The sequence below is a fragment of the Rhinolophus sinicus genome, chromosome 1 (genome assembly GCF_057876585.1).
Source record: "Rhinolophus sinicus isolate RSI-liver-muscle chromosome 1, RSI-T2T, whole genome shotgun sequence".
Classification (NCBI taxonomy): Eukaryota; Metazoa; Chordata; class Mammalia; order Chiroptera; family Rhinolophidae; genus Rhinolophus; species Rhinolophus sinicus.
Genome location: NC_142501.1, coordinates 100,710,066 through 100,731,005, shown reverse-complemented (window position 1 = coordinate 100,731,005; position 20,940 = coordinate 100,710,066). Strand labels below are relative to the sequence as shown.

Sequence of the window (20,940 nt, the reverse complement as noted above, 5' to 3'; positions counted from 1 at the left end):
CATTCATACATTTGAAGTCCCCCAGTTTCCAATTTGGTTAGTTCCCCTGGAATGCTCTGCGTTTCAGTGTTTGGTTTATTTCTCCACTAAGTTTGCTGTTTATTAAATTGGTCGTTGCTATTCTTCTGGTCGCCGGCATCTTAGTAGCCTGACTGTGAGGTCCAGCATCTTCCCCCGCTCTCCTTGGTGGGTTCAGACGTGTCCCTGTGACTCCATAACGTACGTGTTGTCCAGTGTTCCTCAGCGTGTGGGGACCCCAACTCTCAGAATCCCCTGGGGCACTTGTCAGAAAGCAGTTTCTGGGCCATGCCCCAGACCTCAGCTCGGGTCCTTCATGTTCTGAATGCAGCTGGAGAAGCAGCAGCCTTGTGAAATGACCTGGGTTCGTCTGGACCGAATCAGGTCTGACTGTTTACTGGGGAAACACTGTTCAGGTACTGAGGAGTCTGGGTTGTGTCTTTTTGTATATTTTCGAAACTATAAAATATTTCACATCTCAACTTTGAAGGTGCTCATGAAGTATTTTGAGGCAATCGTTAAAGTGCTTTCATTTGATAGAAAGTTTTCTTTGAATCTGTCATATTCATTACAAAGACTGAGGTCTGTTTCTGTGATGCCTGCAGTGGAGGAGGTGGGCACTGCCACGCCATTATGGGAAGACCCCCCTGCGGCCGCGGTTCTCAGACAGCAGGCTCTGCACAGTGCCCACACCATGGTCACCGAGCCCCTTGCAGAGGCACATGTGACCATTGAGGACGGCGGCACCTTGGTGCTGCTTTTGTTCATTAATTTGGGTAATTTTAAACTTTGAAAAGCCCTTGCCTTTTTCAGTGATCATTTATTTCACTTACTCAGTTTTCAAAATGATGTCACATTCGTTGTTGTAATAAATGTATTATATAACGTGAAGTTAGTTTTCCTCAGTGCTCATGGATAAATACATGCCAGCATTCTGTGCAAGAAACTGAACTTAGAGACTTTCATTGCTGTGCTTCTGGGATGCACTGCCTGAATGTTCACTCAGGAGAACGGAAATGAGATGCGGGAGGCACCCGGTGGTCATGAGCGGTGGGGGGCAGTGCCGTCGCTGTGGGGCACCCGAGTTTGTATCCCCAGCAGAACATTCTCTTGGCCTCAGGAGGTCGAACACCACAGTGGTCTCAGCAGAGATGGCCTCAGAAGGTCTCACTATTTCATCAGCTCTCTTAGCCCTGTTGATAGAGAGGACCTGAAACCATGTGAGTGAGGAGGTGACAGACCCTGTTTTAGGCATTGGAGGTGGGACCCCGCCCGGTCTTCCCAACATCACAAGAGTAGGACGTTCTACAAAGTTGTGAAGCAGAATCATGTCTGCTGTCACTTTGTCTCTCGCAGCTTCCCAGCAGGGTCCCCCAGCAGGGTCCCCCAGCAGAGTCCCCCAGCAGAATGTCCTCCCTCGGCACATCATCCCAGGTGGGACTTTGCGGGACACTGGTCTTAAGACCATCCCTCCGATGGAGCTGTGGGTGCGTGTCACGGCCACTGCACTGTGGTGCTTGTTCAGTGTGCTAAGGCATCCCTCTACCCGGGGTTCTGTGTTTCAGGAGTGCCAGTCAGTAGCCGGGTATCAGCGAAAATTCAGCAGCTTGTCAACACCCTCAAACGACCTAAACGACCACCCTTACGGGAATTCTTCGTTGACGACTTTGAAGAATTGTTAGAAGGTAAGAGAACCCTTTCCCACCCCCTTTTGTTTTAATGGCATCTGATCCCATACACTATGATATTTTTCCAGCAAGGCTAGTGTACCTTTTAAAGACAATAACCTTGGCATTCACTAGAAGGCAGGACTCCTCTCTGGAGACTGGAGGTTCTGTGAAGGTGTGCGAGTACTGTCCCGTCAGCCATGCCTCTTTCTAAGGACTCTCTCGGGTTCAGACATGCAAGTAAATCATGGAAAACCTTGTCAACAGTGACACAGTCCCCTGAGAATAAGCCTGGGATGCACACAGAGAGCAGACAGCTGCTTCCACCCCACTTTACGAATCCAGGAGCTGTGCTTATGAGCCTCTTAACACAAACCCCAGAAGTGGAAACAAAGCACACTTATCACATCCAACGCAAGCCCCTAGTTCTGTACTTTACACCACAGGAAGAGGCAGCTGGTTCTCTCTACTACGTGGAAGCTGTCCATCACAAACTGAGAGAAACCTCTTCCAGGAACAAAAAGAAAAATCTCAGCTTCTCACCTCTTTAAAGACTTGGGCAAATCGTATTTCATTTTGAGGCATTCTTTTTGTTTTACTCTAGAAAATATGATCTGTGCTTGTCATTCATAGTACTTCTAGCAAACTTAAATTTGCATCTCAGTATTTAAGGGCAGAATATAATTTAGCAAGATCCAGAATTACTCGTATATGAGTCCAGAATTACTCGTACGTGAGGTGTGGTCACAAAATACGGTGAATACTACTGCCGAGTGCCATCCAATGGAAAGGCCAGGATCTTTGATACAAGAAGCGGCACGTCAAACCTCAGTAACAGTGTGTGACAAGTTTCAACTTGTTCAGTGCAGTCAGGTGTGAGCTACGGTTGAGAGATGGTGTGTTTTAAGTATGCTGTAAATCATCCTCCATCATGACAACGCTCTGTGTCACACATCGCTTCTGGTATATGGCAGTTTCTGTCAAATAAAAACATTACGGTGTGTCTTTATCCACCTTATTCACCGGATCTGGCACCGTCCGACTTCTGGCTCTTCCCCAAAGTCAAAATGATTCAGGAATTCAAGGCAGCTATGACAGCACAATTAAGGACACTCAGTACGGGGTCCCGGTCACAAGGAGGAAGAGGATGTGGTACACGGAGGGGAAATGGCTGCCGAAAACAAGCCAGAGAGCGTTTCCCAAAATGTATTCTGCAGAACTAGCACCTACTATGTCCTGAACACCATGCCACCTCTAGGAGATGATCGTAGGAACAGCAATAGCAGTCATGTAAACATGTTTTTACTGAAAAAGATGCTTCAATGTCTGCCGAAGTGTTCAAGCTTACCCAGAGAGACGCACCACTGGAACACTAATGAGTGATCATGACGCAGCCATCCTTTTGGACTTCTTTTTTATAATGTATGACCCTTCACCTTTGATCCCCTGACCTGCATTACCTTGGTAACCATTTCATTTTTCAATTTAATTTTTAAATTTTGGTGTACAAGCTGTAACATTTCATCTCTCAAAGTGTAACACGCTGATTTCCGCAAATAGAGATATACCTTTGAGCGATAAATTTGCAAAATACTGTCTTCATTTTCTGTATTAAAATTCACTTCAGTTTAACAAAAAAAAAAAAGGAAACTCCCGAAAGAGGACGTCCAGAACGGCTTCGGAAAGAATGATGGGATAAGTGTGTTCAAAGCAAGGAGGAGTATTTTGAGGGGGGTTAATGGCAATGTGCCTTTTACTGTAATAATGTTTTTGTTTTTATTTAAACATTCACCATATTATTTAATCATACCTCGTATGTAGACAACCGACTTCTTAAACCTAAGTGTTACAATCCTGTACTCAAGGCATGTTCATATATATAGCTTTACTTGCTGTCAGTTCACAGATGCATTCGGGTACCTCACCCGACACCGCTGGGGAAATTGTAAGAATTAAGTGCCTCCATTACATCTGTGATTCTAGAAAAGCATGTGTGCGTGCTTTCCATGCTCTAATAAGTTTATACCTTGAGTATATATCTCCTAGCTTCTTTAAAAGGGATAAAAACGTGATCATGCTGACATGGATGTGTTTTTTTTGAAAACCTCTTGTGTTCACATGTATTTAGTTCAACAACCAGATCCAAACCAGCCAAAGCCAGAGGGAGCGCAGATGTTGGCCATGCGTGGGGAACAGCTCGGTGTGGTTACGAATTGGCCCCCGTCTTTAGAAGCCGCCTTACAGCGATGGGGAACCATCTCGCCAAAGGCCCCGTGCTTGACCACGATGGATACAAATGGGAAGCCCCTGTACATCCTCACTTACGGTAATCCCATGGGGCTCAGCTGCCTTTGTTTGCTTCTGCACACACCTGCCACTCCAGGTGGCTAACTGCACACACCTGCCACTCCAGGTGGCTAACTGCACACACCTGCCACTCCCAGGTGGCTAACTGCACACACCTGCCACTCCCAGGTGGCTAACTGCACACACCTGCCACTCCAGGTGGCTAACTGCACACACCTGCCACTCCCAGGTGGCTAACTGCACACACCTGCCACTCCAGGTGGCTAACTGCACACACCTGCCACTCCAGATGGCTAACTGCACACACCTGCCACTCCCAGATGGCTAACTTATATTTGTGCTGCCTTATGTTTCCAGTGCAAAATACATAGACTCTGAAAGGAAATATTTCAGGGAAATGTTTTGGTTTGAATAAGAAAAGTTACTATGGTTAAATGTTTTTTGAGTCTGGATCCAAAAACGTAGTGACGACCACTGTCCCAGGGTGTTAGGTGTTACCTGTTGAAATGTGTCTGTGACATTCATGAAATCAGGAAGGGTTGGCACTTAAAGGTGTGTCTAAACTCTGACATGTATCATTCAGAAGAAGCGAAATCTGTTTCCAAAGTGCTTTTTCAGAAAACAAAAGAAGGTTTTCTTTAATTCTTTGTTCAGTGCAATTAACGCAGTCCATAAATTTTCAGAAATAGTTAATTGTACCAGAGGGGTCCCTTTCTCTTTGTTCATGGAGAAGAGGCCGTGAGAAATCTGATTGTCAGGTTCTATTCATGCGATCTGCTGCAGCTTTGTAAAAACCAGTTTCATAACTCATATCTGCATGTGTGAAGTTAGATTACTTTTTTTAAAACTTTGAGTTTTTATGGCAATAACACTCTTCGAAGTACAGGTAGGAAAGAAATAGATGTCTACATTAGCAGCTGAGGCCAAGAGCCAGATGTTACATGAACTAATGTGCAGTCCAGCCTTCTGGGGGTGTGGGGCCCCAGGAACCCCCAGCCAGACTCAGCCACTGTCCCGGACATCTTGTGGACAGCAGTTACACAGACCTTAGCAGCATGTTTCATAGCCACCTTGTTTTCAATGGCTTCGTTGCGTAATTCTAAGTAGTTAAAGGGTATTTCACCCATGATGAGGCATAAGCTGGATTTTTTCTTTTTTCTAGTTATGCTCCTGGAAATGGGTTTTATGCAGTCAGAAAACTAGAAGGCTCTCTTGGGTGAGCATCATCTCCTGTCAGATGCAGCTCCTTACTTGTCCTTCAGGGCATACCTGCCCGCGGTTAGGGAATTCTAACCGCCACCTGTATGCACACATGAACGCTGCCTTGTCCGTCAGCCACAGGTGCGCAAACACTTAAGGTATTTGAAGCACTCTGTGCCCCACACGGCACCAAGGCGTGGGGCTCAAAGAGGAGTGACATGTGGTCCCCGGTGCTGAGCCAGACTGGAAGCACCACCAGAAAGGAGGACGGATGGGGCTGACTTTCCTAAGGTAAATTTGAGGTTCAGCTCCAGATCAGCCATCTAGGACAATTTGGTGTGTCTATAGTAAGGCATCCAACTCCTGCTTTTCAGTCCTCTATATTTTGCTGTATTTTAATCACTGATAAGAGACATAGACTGAGGGTCAATCTTGGCTTTTGCTTCGTTACAGGAGCATCGGAAAGCTGTGCCTTTCCAAATGTAAGATTACAGTTTATCAGAATGTAAAGTGAACGTGTGGGCTAACATGATGAAAGCTTTAGAAATGTGCTTTCTACTTAGAAACACTAAACAGAGGAACACTGAGTGGTGGATGTTGCTGAAAAGACACAGAAAAGTTCATGAGTAAGAACTGTTCTAGTACCAGGTAACTTGGTATAAGCAAAGGACCAGACCTTTATAGCATGGTAGTTTCATCCAGCCCCAAGTGTAGTTTCCTGCCAAGCCCTCGGGTAGCAGAATTCCCAGCCAAGAACAAGGTCTTTAGTAGAAAATACAAAGGGCGAATAAAGGTAGTGAACAAACTTATTTAAGAAATCTTTTGCTTTTTATTTACCAATCTAGATAAAAGAACATGCTAAAGAGAACCCATGGTGCTTCGTAATCCTACAGTGATCCCTTGGCTTGCTTGCGGCTTTTCTCCCAAACAAATGCTCATCTTTTTCTTTATTTCTTTTCTTTGCTTTTTGGCTTTTGCCCCATATATTTCGAGGGATTTAGATGTTTGAACTAGAAAAGCATCGAGCAGCCTTTCTGTATCTTTTTGGGTTTCTGCACCGTTGGCAATGGCCTCCCAAGCCCCCATGCAATTTCCAGGTGAACTAGCCACCATGTTCCCTGTAGGCTCTGACCACCTCCCCGCACCCCCACCCCGGATTCCACGCTCCACAGTGTTTGCGTCTCACTCAACCTGAAGTAAAGTTAAAAGCCATACGTAATAGGATGGTGTTTTCATCTTTCCCACATGTTTTGTTCTCCTACATGCACATTGCTGTCTGGGTCCCAGGATCTGTTCTCCCAGTTATAGCATCTGTTGAACTTGTCTTAAATCGGGGCAATTTCATGTCTAATTCCCAACTTTCAAGTATGCAATACAGTATTATTAATTGTATTAGCTAGAGTCACCATGCTATGCATTAGAACCTCATGGTTTATTTTATAAGTAGAAGTTTGTGCCTTTTGATGGCCTTCCCCCGTTTTGCCACGCCCCACCACCACCTCTCCTGCCTTCACCTCTGGCAACCACCAGTCTGTTCTCTGTGCCTATGAGGTCAGTTTTTTATTTTTATTTTTATTTTCTTCCACATATGAGTGAAATCATATGGTATTTGTCTTTCTCTGTCTGACTTCTTTCACTTAGCATAATACCCTCTAGGTCCATCCATTTTGTTGCAAATGGTAAGATTTCCTTCATTTTTATGGCCAAGTAACATTCCATTGTATATATGTACCACATCTTCTTTATCTATTCCTCTATTGATGTAGACCTAGGTTTCTTCCCTATCTTGGCTGTTGTAAATAATGCTCCAATGCAAGGATTACTTGAAAGTGGGCAAATTGGGCGAGCAGGAGAAGAGGGAAGGGAGCAGAGTGGGGACACGCCGCGTATCTGCAGCTATGGAAATGCGGTCCGCATCTGCGGCTGTGGAAACGAGTCCGACATCCGCAGCTGCAGAGACGCAGGGGATCCCAGGATGGAACAGACAACACAAAAGCCAGGAGGTGGGCTCTTTCCCTGCGTCCCACAGCTGATCTCTCCCACCGAGGGGGCAGCATATCCAGCATTTGAGGCAATAACCTCAGTGAGAACTCCAGTTGGGCCCTAGGGTGGACAAAGGACACAAACTCCATACCTGGACCCCTCACCCCCGCTCTTCCAATCCCCAGCCTTCCAGAGACTTAAACTGGCCCCTGAACTGAGGAGTGGTGTCAGATTACAGAGGAACCTTAGTGCTCAGGCTCTGGGAAGACTGGCGTGCAGCTCTGACCCAGGGAAGAGGCTGGGAAGAGTGTGATTTTTGCTGGGCTAGGAGGGAAGAGACTCCTCCACCCCCACCCACCACCTTTTCTGGCCTCCGGGAAGAGTGTGACATGGCTGGGCTGGGAGAGAGAAGACCCCTCCATCCCCAGCCCCTACCCTTTCTGGCCTGCCTAGGGCAGGGCAATTACAACTGCGGAGGCACTCCCAGGGATCAGCAGTAGGCGGCAAGCAGATGCAGTTCTGGGCTTTCAGCAGCTCAGAAATCTCCCGCCCGCAACACACACAAACACACGCGCGCAGAAGAAGTGCCCTAAGACTCAGGAGAACTGGACACAGGGCTGGTTGTGCTACTCTCAGTGCACACATATGTGCAGGCTAGAGCAGAAACTGCACTGACTTTGTAGAAACTATCATCCAGACCCCTCAGCCCCACGCATCTAAATCTGCAGTTCCAACATCACTCTGGGCACCAGGTGACCGGCTCTGCCTGCACAATACGCAGAGGACTCTTTGTTACAGCAGAGGACGACCTGGAGATTACTTGGTGGGCTTAAGCCAAGACTGGCGCTGCTTTTTTTTCTTTTTTCTTTTGTCTTTATATCTTTGATATCTTTGCCTGTGTTGAGTGTGGGTTGTCGGTTGTTTTTACATGTGAATGTATTTGATTTTTTCCTTGTTGTTGTTGTTGTTGTTGTTGTTGTGCTTGGTGATTTGCTTTGTTCTGAAATTGCCCTACCAGGGCCCAGCTTAAGAGGCACAAGATTCAACATACCCAGAGGCCAACTCCAGACCAAACCAGACTACTACCGGGTTTGACCTACAAGTGACACACCCAGAGGGAATTCTTACAGGCACAAGAGCCCATAGAGGCCAAACCACATTTAAGTGGTCAACCTTCATGCAGCAGAACACCCTGCAGTGGGCAGAGCCAAGTCTCACAACTAGTCAGCCTAGGAGTTAACCCCACCTACTCACAAGCGAAAAGCAATTAAAGATCTTTAACAGGACAATATACACAACACAAGAGTCACCTTTGGAGCACACGCAGAGGAGAAGAGTGAAGTAGTGCAAGTCAAATATGAAGGACACATACTAGATAACCCAGCAAGAACTAAGAACTCTAGGGGATCTACCTAATACATCAAAGCAAACACAGAGAGTCAGCCAGAATGGGGAAACAAAGACACACGTCCCAAATAAAAGAACAGAAGAAACCTCCAGAAATGGAACCAAAGGAAACAGAGGTAACCAACCTATCAGAGACAGAGTTCAGAACACTGATGATAAGAATGTTTAAGGAGCTTAGAGACAACATAAAGAAGGATAGAGAAATCACAATGAACAACCAGTTAGAACTAAAGAACACAATTACTCTAATAAAGAACTCACTTGAAGGAATTAACAGCAGGTTAGATGAAGCAGAGGATCGAATCAGCGACTCAGAAGACAAGTTAGCAGAGATCACCCAAACAGAACAACAGAAAGAAAAAAGAATAAAAAACCATGAAGATGGTTTAAGAGACCTCTGGGATAACATCAAGCGCAACAACATGCGCATCATAGGAATACCAGAAGGTAAAGGGAGGAAGCAAGGGATTGAGAACATATTTGAAGTAATAATGTCTGAGAACTTCCCTAACCTGATGAAGCAAACCAACATACAAGCACAGGAAGTGCAGAGAGTTCCAACCAGGATAAACCCAAACAGGCCCACACCAAGACACATTATAGTTAAAATGGCAAAGGTTAAAGACAAAGAGAGAATCCTAAAAGCAGCAAGAGAAAGACAAAGGGTTACATACAAGGGAACTCCCATAAGACTATCAAATGACTTTTCTACAGAAACATTGAAGGCCAGGAGGAAGTGGCAGGAGATACTCAAAGTGATGGAAAACAAAGGCCTACAACCTAGATTGCTTTATCCAGCAAGGCTATCATTTAAAGTTGATGGAGAGATAAAGAGCTTCCCAGAAAAGAATAAGCTAAAGGAATTTATTACCACCAAGCCAGCATTGCAAGAAATACTAAAAGGACTTCTGTAAATAGAAGAAAGATGAAAACAATCTAACTACAAATTTAAAAATGGCAATAACTATGTACCTACCAATCATCACTTTAAATGTAAACGGATTAAATGCTCTAATCCAGAGAGATAGGGTGGCTGAGTGGATAAGAAAGCAAGACCCTTGTATATGCTGTATACAAGAGACTCACCTCAGATCAAAAGACACATACAGGCTGAAAGTGAAGGGTTGGAGTAAGATTTTTCATGCAAATGGAAATGAGAAAAAAGCTGGAGTTTCTGTTTCTCATTTGTTTGTCTTGTTCTTTTGTTGTTTTTGGTTTATATACCACAACAGAAACTCATAGACACAGACAATAGTTTAGTGGTTACCAGAGGGTAAGGGGGTGGGGGGTGGGGGGTGGGAGATGAGGGTAAGGGGGATCAAATATATGGTGATGGAAGGAGAACTGACTCTGGGTGATGAACACACAATGGGATTTATAGATGATGTAATACAGAATTGTACACCTGAAATCTATGTAATTTTATTAACAATTGTCACCCCAATAAATTTAATAAAATAAAAAATAAAAGAAAAAAGATAAAGGGGAAAAAAAGAGAAAAAAGCTGGAGTTGCAATACTTATTTCTGACAAAATAGACTTTAAAATGAAGAACATATTAAAAGACAAAGATGGGCACTATATAATAATAAAGAGATCGATCCAACAAGAGGACATAACCCTAGTAAACATCTATGCACCCAACATAGGAGCACCTAAATATATAAAACAGATACTGACTGACATAAAGACAGAGATCAACAGTAACACTATCATAGTAGGGGACTTCAACACACCTCTGACAACAAGGGACAGGTCTTCCAGACAGAAAATCAATATGGAAACAAAAGCCTTAAATGACACATTGGACCACTTGGACTTAATCGATATTTTCAGAGCATTTCACCCCAAAGCTACAGAATACACGTTCTTGTCAAGCGCACATGCAACATTTTCCAAGCTAGACCACATGTTAGGCCACAAAACAAGTCTTGATAAATTTAAGAAAATTGAAATCATACCAGTTGTCTTCTCTGACCACAGTGCTATGAAATTAGAAATGAACTACAGGAAAAAAACTGGAAGACACACCAATTCATGGAGGCGGAATAACATGTTACTAAATAATGAATGGGTCAACCAGGAGATCAAGGAAGAAGTCAAAAGATATCTCGAGACAAACGAAAATGAAAACACGACGACACAAAATCTGTGGAATGCCGCGAAAGCAGTACTAAGAGGGAAGTTCATAGCACCGCAGGCCTACCTAAAGAAACAAGAAACATCACTAATCAACAGTTTATCTTCACTCTTAAGGGATCTGGAAAAAGAACAGCAAAATAAGCCCAAAGGGAGTACAAGGAAGGAGATAATAAAGATCAGAGCGGAAATAAATGAAATAGAAACCAGAAAAACAATACAAAAGATCAATGAATCCAAGAGTTGGTTCTTAGAGAAGTTAAACAAAATTGACAAACCTTTAGCCAGACTCATTAAAGAAGAAAGAGAGAGAGGACCCAAATTAATAAAATCAGAAATGAAAGAGGAGAAGTGACAACAGACACCGCAGAAATAGAAAAAATTTTAAGAAATTAGTATGAGCAACTATATGCCAACAAATTTGACAATCTGGAAGAAATGGACAATTTTCTAGAGGCGTGCAACCTTCCAAGGCTAACTCAAAGAAGAAACAGAAGGAGAAATTAAAAAAAAAAGTCCCACTTAAAATTGCTTCAAAGACTATAAAATACATGGGGATAAATTTAACCAAAGAAGTAAAAGGGCTGTACTCAGAAAATTATAAGACACTGAAGAAAGAAATGAAAGAAGATACAAGTAGATGGAAACACATAACATGTTCATGGATAGGAAGAATTAATATAGTTAAAATGTCCATACTGCCTAAGGCAATATACATATTCAACGCAATTCCTGTCAAACTACCAATGATGTTTTTCACAGAAATAGAACATATAATCCTAAAATTTATATGGGACCATAAAAGACCCCGGATAGCCTCAGTAATCTTGAGAAATAAGGACAAAGTGGGAGGTATAACAATACCTGACATCAAATTATACTACAAGGCTACAGTAATCAAAACAGCATGGTACTGGCATAAAAACAGACACATATAGATCAATGGAACAGAATAGAGAGTCCAGAAATAATTCCATGCGTATATGGCCATTTAATTTATGACAATGGAAGCAAGAATGTACAGTGGGGTAAAGACAGTCTATTCAATAAATGGGAAACCTGGACAGACACATGCAAAAAAATGAAGCTGGACCACCTCCTTACACCATAAACAAAAATAAATTCAAAATGGCTTAAAGACTTAAATGTAAGATCTGAAACCATAAAATTCCTAGAAGAAAATATAGGAAGAAACTTCAAAGACATTACCCGGAGTAAGATTCTTACTGATATATCCCCTCGTGCAAGGGAAGTAAGAGAAAAAAATAAACATGTGGGATTGCATCAAACTAAAAAGTTTTTTCACAGCATAGGAAGCCATCAATGAAACAAAAAGGGATCCTACTGAATGGGAAAAGGTGTTTGCCAATGATATATCTGATAAGGGGTTAATATCACAAATTTATAAAAAATCTCACTCAACTCCAAAAAAACAAACAACCCAATTAAAAAATGGGCAGACGACTTGAAGAGACATTTTTCTAAAAAGGACATACAGATGGCAAACAGACATATGAAGAAATGCTCAACCTCACTAACCATCAGAGAAATGCAAGTAAAAACCACAATGAGATATCACCTCACCCCAGTCAAAATGGCTGTCACCAATAAATCAACAAACAACAAGTGCTCGTGTGGATGGGGAGAATAGGGAACGCGTGTGCACTGTTGGTGGGATTGCAGATTGGTGCAGCCACTATGGAAAACAGTATGCAGGTATCTCAAAAATATGAAAATGGAACTACCTTATGATCCAGCAATTCCACTCCTAGGTATCTATCCAGAGAAATCCAAAACTCCAATTCAAAAAACTTTATGCACTCCTATGTTTATTGCAGCACTATACACAATAGCCAAGACATGGAAACAACCAAAATGCCCATGGGCAGATGACTGGATTAAGAAACTATGGTACATTTCTACAATGGAGTATTACGCAGCCACAAAGAAGAAAGAAATCTTACCATTTGCAACAACATGGATGGACCTAGAGAACATTATGTTAAGTGAAATAAGTCAGACAGAGAAAGACAAATACCATATGATCTCACTTATATGTGGAATCTAAAGAAAAGAATAAGTGAATGAACTAATCAGAAACAGTTTTGGAAACATGGAGGAAAAACTGAGGGTTGCTAGAGGGGCGGGGGGGTGGGGATAAGGGGAAGGTGAGGGGATTAGAAAATAGTCGGTAACCACAAGATGGCCACGGGGTTTTGAAAATTAATTTGGGGAACATAATCAATAATGTTGTAAAAAATTTGTAGGGTATCCGATGGACACGTGTCCCATTTGGGAGACCACCTCAGGGCTGATGTAGATGCCTGATCACTGCACTGTACACCTGAAGCTGAACAATAATTAATGCCAACTATAATTTTATATATATATATATATATATATATATATATATATATATATATATATATATGTATGTATATACTTACAAGAAATGGAGTACAGCATTAGGAATAGAGACAGTGGAAATGTAATGGTTCTGTGCGATGTCAGAGGGATAGTGGATGGGGGGAAGGGGATTCACACAGTGTGAGGGATATAAATGATAAACGTCTAAGTATTACTTTGTCTTGTGTACCTGAAACTAATAAAAAAACTATATGCGTACAAAAAAAAAAAGGATGACTGGCATCTAATCACAAGGAAACACCAAACAAATCCACTTCAAGGCCACTCTATAAAATAACTGACCCTGTAATCTTCAAAAATGTCAAGGTCATAACAGTCAGATATTGAGTAACTGTTCCAGAATGAAGGGGACTAAAAAAAACATGACAATTAAATGCAACATGTGATTCTGACTAGGGCCCAAAGAATGTTATTAGGACAACTGGACTTCAATGTTAATTTCCTAATTTGGATAACTATATTGTCATTATCTAAGAGAGTGTCGTCATTTATTGGAAATATAAACTATTTTAGGTATTCAGTATTCAGGGGCGATAGGGCATCAGGCTGGTAACTTACTTTCAAATGGCTTGAGGAAATAATGTAGTTTGCTGTGTTATACTTGATATTTTCAGTAATTTTGAGATTGACTCAAAATAAGAAAAAATTATACAATAAAGAATAAGTTCCTTCAAAAAAAAAATAATGCTACAATGAACATGGGCTTCATATGTCTTTTTGAGTTAGTGTTTTTCTTTTCTTTGGATAAATACCCAGTAGTGGGATTGCTGGATCCTATGGTAAGTTCTATTTTCAGTTTTTTGATGAACCTCCATACTGTTTCCATAGTGGCTGCATAAATCTGCAATCCCACCAATGTTCCCTTTTCTCCTCATCCTCGCCAACATTTGTTTGTTGATTTATTGATGACAGCCATTCTGACAGGTGTGAGGTGGTATCTCATTGTCGTTTTTATTTGCATTTCTCTGACTAGTGGTGTTGAGTGTCTTTTCATGTGTCTGTTGGCCATCGGTATGTCTATTCGGGTCCTCCACCCATTTTTTCATTGGATTGTTTTGGGGGTTTTGCTACTGTGTTGTACAAGTTCTTTATAAATATATTGGATATTAACCCCCGTTAGAGGTAGGATTTGCAGATATTCTCTCCCATTCGGTAGGTTGCCTTTTCATTTTTTTTTTTTTATTTTATTTTTTTTGATGGTTTCGTTTTCTGTGCAGAAGTTTGATGTGCCTACTTATTTATTTTTGCTGTTGTTGCCAGATCCACAAAATCACCAAGACAAATGTCAAGGAGCTTATCACCTGTGCTTTCTCTAGTTTTGTGGTTTCAGGTCTTACATTCAAGTCTTTACTCCATTTTCAGTTAATTTTGTGTATGGTGTAAGAAATAGTCCAATTTCATTTTTTTACATATGGAAGTCCAGTTTTCCCAACACCATTTATTGAAGAGACTGTCCTTTCCCCATTGCATATTCTTGGCTCCTTTGTTGTAAATTTATTCATCATATGTGCATGGGTTTATTTCTGGGCTCTTTATCCTGTTCCAATTATCTATGTGTGTTTTTCTGCCAACACCATGCTGTTTTGATTACTATAGCCTTATAGTGTAGTTTGAAATCACCGGTTGTGATGCCTCCAGTTTTGTTCTTTCTCAAGATTACTCTGGTTATTAAGAGTCTTTTGTGGTTCCATATACATTTTTGGATTGTTTGTTCCATTTCTGTAAAAGTGCTATTTGAATTTTGATGGGGATTAGATTGAATCCATAGGTTGATTTGGGTAGTGTGGGCAGTTTAACATTACATGCACACCTTGGAGATATTGTACATTACGTCCAGACCACTGCAATAAAAAGAATATTGCAATAAAGTGAGTCACATGAATTTTTTGTTTTCCCAATGTATGTAAAAGTTATGTTTACACTATATTGTAGTCTAAGTTTCCGATAACATTATATCTGAATAAAAATGTACATTCCTTAAATAAACATACTTTATTGCTAAAAAGTACTAGTCATCATCTGAACCTTCAGCAAGTCATAATGTTTTTGTTGGTGGCGGGTCTCATTTTGATGTTGGTGAAAATGCAATTATCGGTGAAGTGCAATAAAACAGGTATGCCTGTATTAGTTCTTCCAGTCCATCATCACAGAATACCTTTTCATTTATTTGTGTCTTCAGTTTCTTTCATCAGTGTCATTGTTTTCAGCATACAGGTCTTTCATCTCCTTGGTTAAATTTATTCCTAGGTATTTTATTCTTTTTGATGAAATTTTACTTGCAATGCTTTTCTTAATTTCTCTTTCTGATAGTCCATTATTAGTGTATAGAAATGCAGCAAATTTCTATATATTGCTTTTGTATCCTGCACCTTTACTAAATTTATTTATTAGTTATAACATTTTTTTGATGGATTCTTCAGGGTTTTCTATACATAGTATCATGTCTTCTGTAAATAATGACAGCTTTACTTCTTCCTTTCCAATTTGGATGCCATTTATTTCTTTTTCTTGCTTAATTGATCTGGCTGCAACTTTTAATACTGTGTTGAATAAAAGCAGCTGGGTTGGACATTCTTGTCTTGTTGCTGATCTTGGAGGAAAAAACTTTTCACCATTGACTTTAATGTTAGCTGCAGGCTTATCACATGTGGACTTTATTATGTTGAGATATGTTCCCTCAATACCCACTTTGCTGAGAGTTTTTATCACAGATGGGTGCTGGAATTGGTCAAATGCCTTTTCTGCATCTATTATGGGGATCATAGAACTTTTATCCTTCATTTTGCTATATACGATGAATCTCACTGACTGATTTGCATGTGTTAAACCAACCTTGCATCTCTGAAATGAATCCCACTTGATTGTGGTATATGATCTTTTCAGTGTATTGCTGAATTCTGTTTGCTAATATTTTGTTGAGGATTTTTGCATCTATGTTCAGGAGGGATAATTGCCTGTAATTTTCTTGTGACACCCTTGTCTGATTTTGGTATCAGGGTAATGGCGGCCTCAGGAAATGAGTTTGGAAGTGTTTCCTCCTCTTCTATTTTTTGGAAGAGTTTGAGAAGTGTAGGTATTAATTCTTCTTTGAAAGTTTGGTAGAATTTGCCAGGGAAATGTGTGTCACTTTGCACAACATAAATTAGTGGTAACGCACTATTGCCGTGGTCTTCACCCTACTTTACTCCCTAGAAATCTTCCCTCACAACTTCTATGATAATTAAATTTCTGTGGCTTTGCTGTAGGTATTTTGTACACTAGGAGTGTTTGTACTAGTACCGTATTCCAGTGTTCAGGCTTCTCGAATTTCATGATTCAGAATTGCTGGCTTTTATTGCCCATCTTGATTCCAGGGACTCAGAATAAACTGAGGGGTTAAAATGAAAATGTAATACTCTCTTTGCAGTTTAATGTGCATATATGTCCATAACTGGGAACGCACGTGTCCAGTTACTTGTGTCTGTACTTTGTATTGATAGGCAAACTGTGGACAAGAAGCATGAAGGTGGCTTACAACATCCTGCATAAATTAGGTACGAAGCAAGAGCCGATGGTGCGGCCTGGAGACAGGGTGAGTGCAATTTAATTTGTTGCATCTGCAAAACACATTGTCTTAGTGAAAAAGTTACCTACTGTCATAAAGTTCCAGAGCCCAGTGTCTCTTAATACTAATGCTGCTAAGTAAGGCTTTCTTAACATTTACTATGAACCCAAAGCAATTACACATAAGTCATTTAATCTTCACAGCAACTCAGTGAGCTAAACTAGAGTATTCCCCATGCATTATCCATGCAGACATTCGGACTTGAGGGGTCAAGTATTATATCAGATGCAGGCACATAACTAGTTGGTGGTGTAGCCAGCACTCATATCCATTTCTGTCCGGCCCCAAAGCCTGTGTCCTAACCACTGTCATATATGGTCTCCTAGTTTGAAACATTTTGTGTCGTCTACCTGGGTAGGCAGGACAATTACATTTTAAATTCCTTTTACATTAGTGAGATTGACGATCTCAGCAGTAAACTGCTGGTACCATTCCTTCCCCAGTGTTAAATTTCTTGATCTTTCATTGTAAAGCAAATTTTTTTCTTACTGCAACCTGATAAGTTACAGAGGACAGATATTAGTATTTCCCTTTAATGTTACACCCAGAGCAGTTAATAACCTTGTCCAAGCTTCACACCCAGGTTAGAGGTGGGGCTGGGTATGGAACCGAGTTTTCTTGCCTTTTTCCCCACAAGCTGCTATGTACCTTAGATGCCCCGAGACTGGCATCTTAGATACCTGCACCCAAAGGCCTCCCAGTGAATTTTATTAAGATGCCACCACAGAGCATCATAGAGCACCATAGAACACAATCTATGATTCATTGAGGAGATATTATAAGGACATGGGCCCATTACAGTGAATTTTTAAAAGATTGCGATTGCTGCTGCCCCAGGATTCTGTGTGAACTATGTTTCTTTCCAATTTTTTATTGAACCAGTTTCACCTTTAGCCTTTAAAAGTCAATTGTAGCACTCATACTTCCGTTACACAACTTACGGTAAACCTGCAGTGATCTAAACAGTGCGGCACTGACATAAAGACAGACGGAGACCAATGGAGTGGAATGGAGAGCCCTGAAATAAACCCTCACACGTGTGGCCAAGTGATTTTCAGTCAGGGTGCTAGGACATTAGATGGGGGAAGGACAGTCTATTCAGTGCTGGTCCTAGGACAATTGGACATCCACAAGCAAAAAAACAAAATTGAACCATTATACCATATATAAAAAAATCCAAAATGGATCAAAAACCTAGACATAAAAGTTAAAACTATAAAACTCTTAGGATAAAACATAGGGGAAGCTTCATGACATTGGATTTGGTAGTGATTTCTTGCATATGACACCAGAAGCCCAGGCAACAACAAAATTGATAAATTGGACTTCATCAGAATGAAAACACTTTTGTACTCTAAAGGACACTGTTGATAGGGAAAATGCAACATAAAAAAATGGGAGGAAATGTTTGCAAATCATGTATCTAATAACTGGTTAGTATCCGGAATATATAAAGAACTCCTACAGCTACAACAACAACAACAACAAAAAAAGTTTGAAAAGGTGCAAAAGACTTGAATACACATTTCTCTAGAGAAGATTCATTGGTGTCCAATATGCACATGTCAAGAAGTTCACTAATGTAAAGAACATCACTAATCATCAGGGAAATGCAAATCAAAACCACAGTGAGATCCCACCTCATACCCACTAGAATGACTATTATCAAAAGTAGAAAATAATAAGTGTGGCAAGAATGTGAAGAAATTGGAGCCCTCATATATTGTGGTAGGAACATACAGTTGTATAGCTGCTGTGGAAAAGAATATGGTGGTTTCTTAAAAACTAAACATGGAATTACCTTTTGGTCCAATTCTACTTCAATTTCAAAATTATTGAAAGCAGAAACTTGAACATTTGTTTCTACACCAATGTTCACAGCAGTATTATTCACAAACCAAAGGTGGAGGCAAGCCAGGTGTCCATGGACAGATGAATGGACAATACAATGTGATCCAACCATACGATGGAATATTGTTCAGCCTTGAAAAGGAAGGACATTCAGACATATGCTACAGCATGGATGAACCTTGAGGACATTATGCTGAATGAGATAAGCCAGCCACAAGAGGACAAATATTGTGTGATCCCACTTCTGTGAGGCACTTAGAGTAGTTAAATTCATAGAGACAAAGAATGATAGTTACCAGGAGCTGGGAGACGTGGGTGTTAGTGTTTAGTGGGACAGAGTTTCCATTTAGGAAGATGACAGTTCTGGAAATGATGCTGGTGATTGTTTCATACGAATGTACTTAATGCCTCTGAATCGTACACTTGAAAATAGTTGAGATGATCAACTTTGTTATATGAGGTGTGATCAAAAACTATGGTGAATGTTTAAATAAAAAAACATTTACAGTAAAAGACACTTTGTCATTAATCCCCCTCAAAATACTCCCCTTTGCTTCGAACACACTTATCCCATCGTTCTTGCCACTTTCCGAAGCAGTTCTGGAAGTCCTCTTTTGTGAGTGTCTTTAGTTTCACTGTCATGGCTGCCTCAATGTTATGAGTCATTTTGACCTAGGGAAGAGCCAGAAGTCACACGGTGCCAGATCTGGTGAATAAGGTGGATGAGGACACACCGTAATGTTTTTATTTGACAGAAATTGCTGTACCAGAAGCGATGTGTGACACGGAGCCTTTCTGTTGTGATCACAAAATATGGTGACTGCTGCTGCCGAGTGCCACCCAATGGAAAGGCAGGGATCTTCGATACGGGAAGTGGTGCATTAAACCTTAGTAACAGTATGTGACAGGTTTCAACTTGTTGGGTGCAGTGAGTCGGGTGTGAGCTACAGTTGAGAGAAAGTGTGTTTTAAAGTGTCCCGTAAATTATCCTCCATCATGACAACACTCCGTGACATACATCGTTTCTGGTATATGGCCATTTCTGTCAAAAACATTACAATGTGTCCTCATCCACCTTATTCACAGGATCTGGCACCGTGCGACTTATGGTTCTTCTCCAAAGTCAAAATGATTCAGGATATCGAGGCAGCCACAGCAGTGCAACTAAAGACACTTATGAAAGAGGACTTCCAGGACTGCTTCGGAAAGTGGGAAGGATAATGGGATAAATGTGTTCGAAGCGAGGGGGTGTATTTTGAAAGGAATTAATGGCAATGTGTCTTTTACTGTAATTTTTTTTATTTAAACATTTACCGTATTTTATCACACCTCGTATATATTTTACCACAGTAAAAAAATAAAAAAATAAAAAAGTCAGTTGTAACATATCTTCCTTATCTATAATTTGGTTAAAAGTCTTAGTGGAGTAATATTTTTAAAAAATTCTCTTGTAGTATGGCCTGCAGATTCTTGACATTCCCTTATAATTACAAATAAAACTGCCGCTGTTTAGCTGAGATGTTTGTAGGAATGTGGAATGCAGTTCTGAGAGAGTAACACATGCAAAGGGATTTTTTTAGTCAGGGGCCGGTTCGCGTTGTATGAGGGAGACTACTTTCTAAATTATTCCTTAAAAATGATTCATGTGGCATGTTTGTATAAGTGCTTATTAAATAAGCATACGTAACTGTATATTGATAAAAAACCTTCTGTTGCAATAAACAAGATTCTTGACCCTCTTCGAAAATTATTTCTGAATTAAACATAAATTTTCCCAGAATAATGAACATGCGGTCCTTAGCATTAATTACAAACACTTTTCATTTGTGTGGTCCTTAGTCCAGTCTGTGGAGTGCCCTCTTGGGCCTGAGTGACTGAGTGTTCAGATGTCATAGGAGAGCCGTGGGGGCTACAGAGATGCATTGTGTGTGGAGCCTGCCTTTAGGGAGCCAGCAGTATTAAAGACTAAACACGCTGTAACCAGCTTTTCTACAAATTGCGAAGAGATACAGGTCCTCAAAGGAGGTGATGAGACATACAGCTGAACTGTTGGGAAGGAGAGGTCCCTTTTGTTTTGGGAGCATCTGGGATCTGAGAAGTCTTCTTGGGGAGAAGTAAGTGGCAAGCTCTGGGTCCGGTTCCAGGAAGAGCATGGGAAGGAGCTGAGGGGCCTGTGGTCAGGCGACAAACCGTGAATGGGCATGGGAAGAAGGTGGGCCTTGCTCAACGGGCTTGAACCTTGGCAAACACTAGGTGGGCTTCCGCTTCTTCATTTGTTGCTGCCGTTCTGCTCTGAGGATAAGTAGGTGCAATGAAATGTCAGAGGAATGCAGAGACT

At 41.1% G+C, this 20,940-nt stretch overlaps 1 protein-coding gene and 1 pseudogene across 6 annotated transcripts in view; both read left to right on the top strand.

Annotated features, from left to right (window-relative positions):
* The window catches only part of DIP2C (DIP2 acetate--CoA ligase C (putative)), a 343,900-nt gene that overhangs the window by 232,608 nt on the left and 90,352 nt on the right, over positions 1–20,940 (top strand). For all 6 annotated transcript variants that reach the window (XM_088802036.1, XM_088802038.1, XM_088802041.1 and 3 more), the window contains 3 exons: positions 1,584–1,703; positions 3,814–4,011; positions 16,627–16,718. In XM_088802036.1, coding sequence (XP_088658162.1) covers positions 1,584–1,703; positions 3,814–4,011; positions 16,627–16,718 — 410 coding nt within the window. The remainder of the gene's footprint in view (positions 1–1,583; positions 1,704–3,813; positions 4,012–16,626; positions 16,719–20,940) is intronic.
* Positions 2,608–3,134, top strand: LOC109439097 (calmodulin-binding transcription activator 1 pseudogene; annotated as a pseudogene).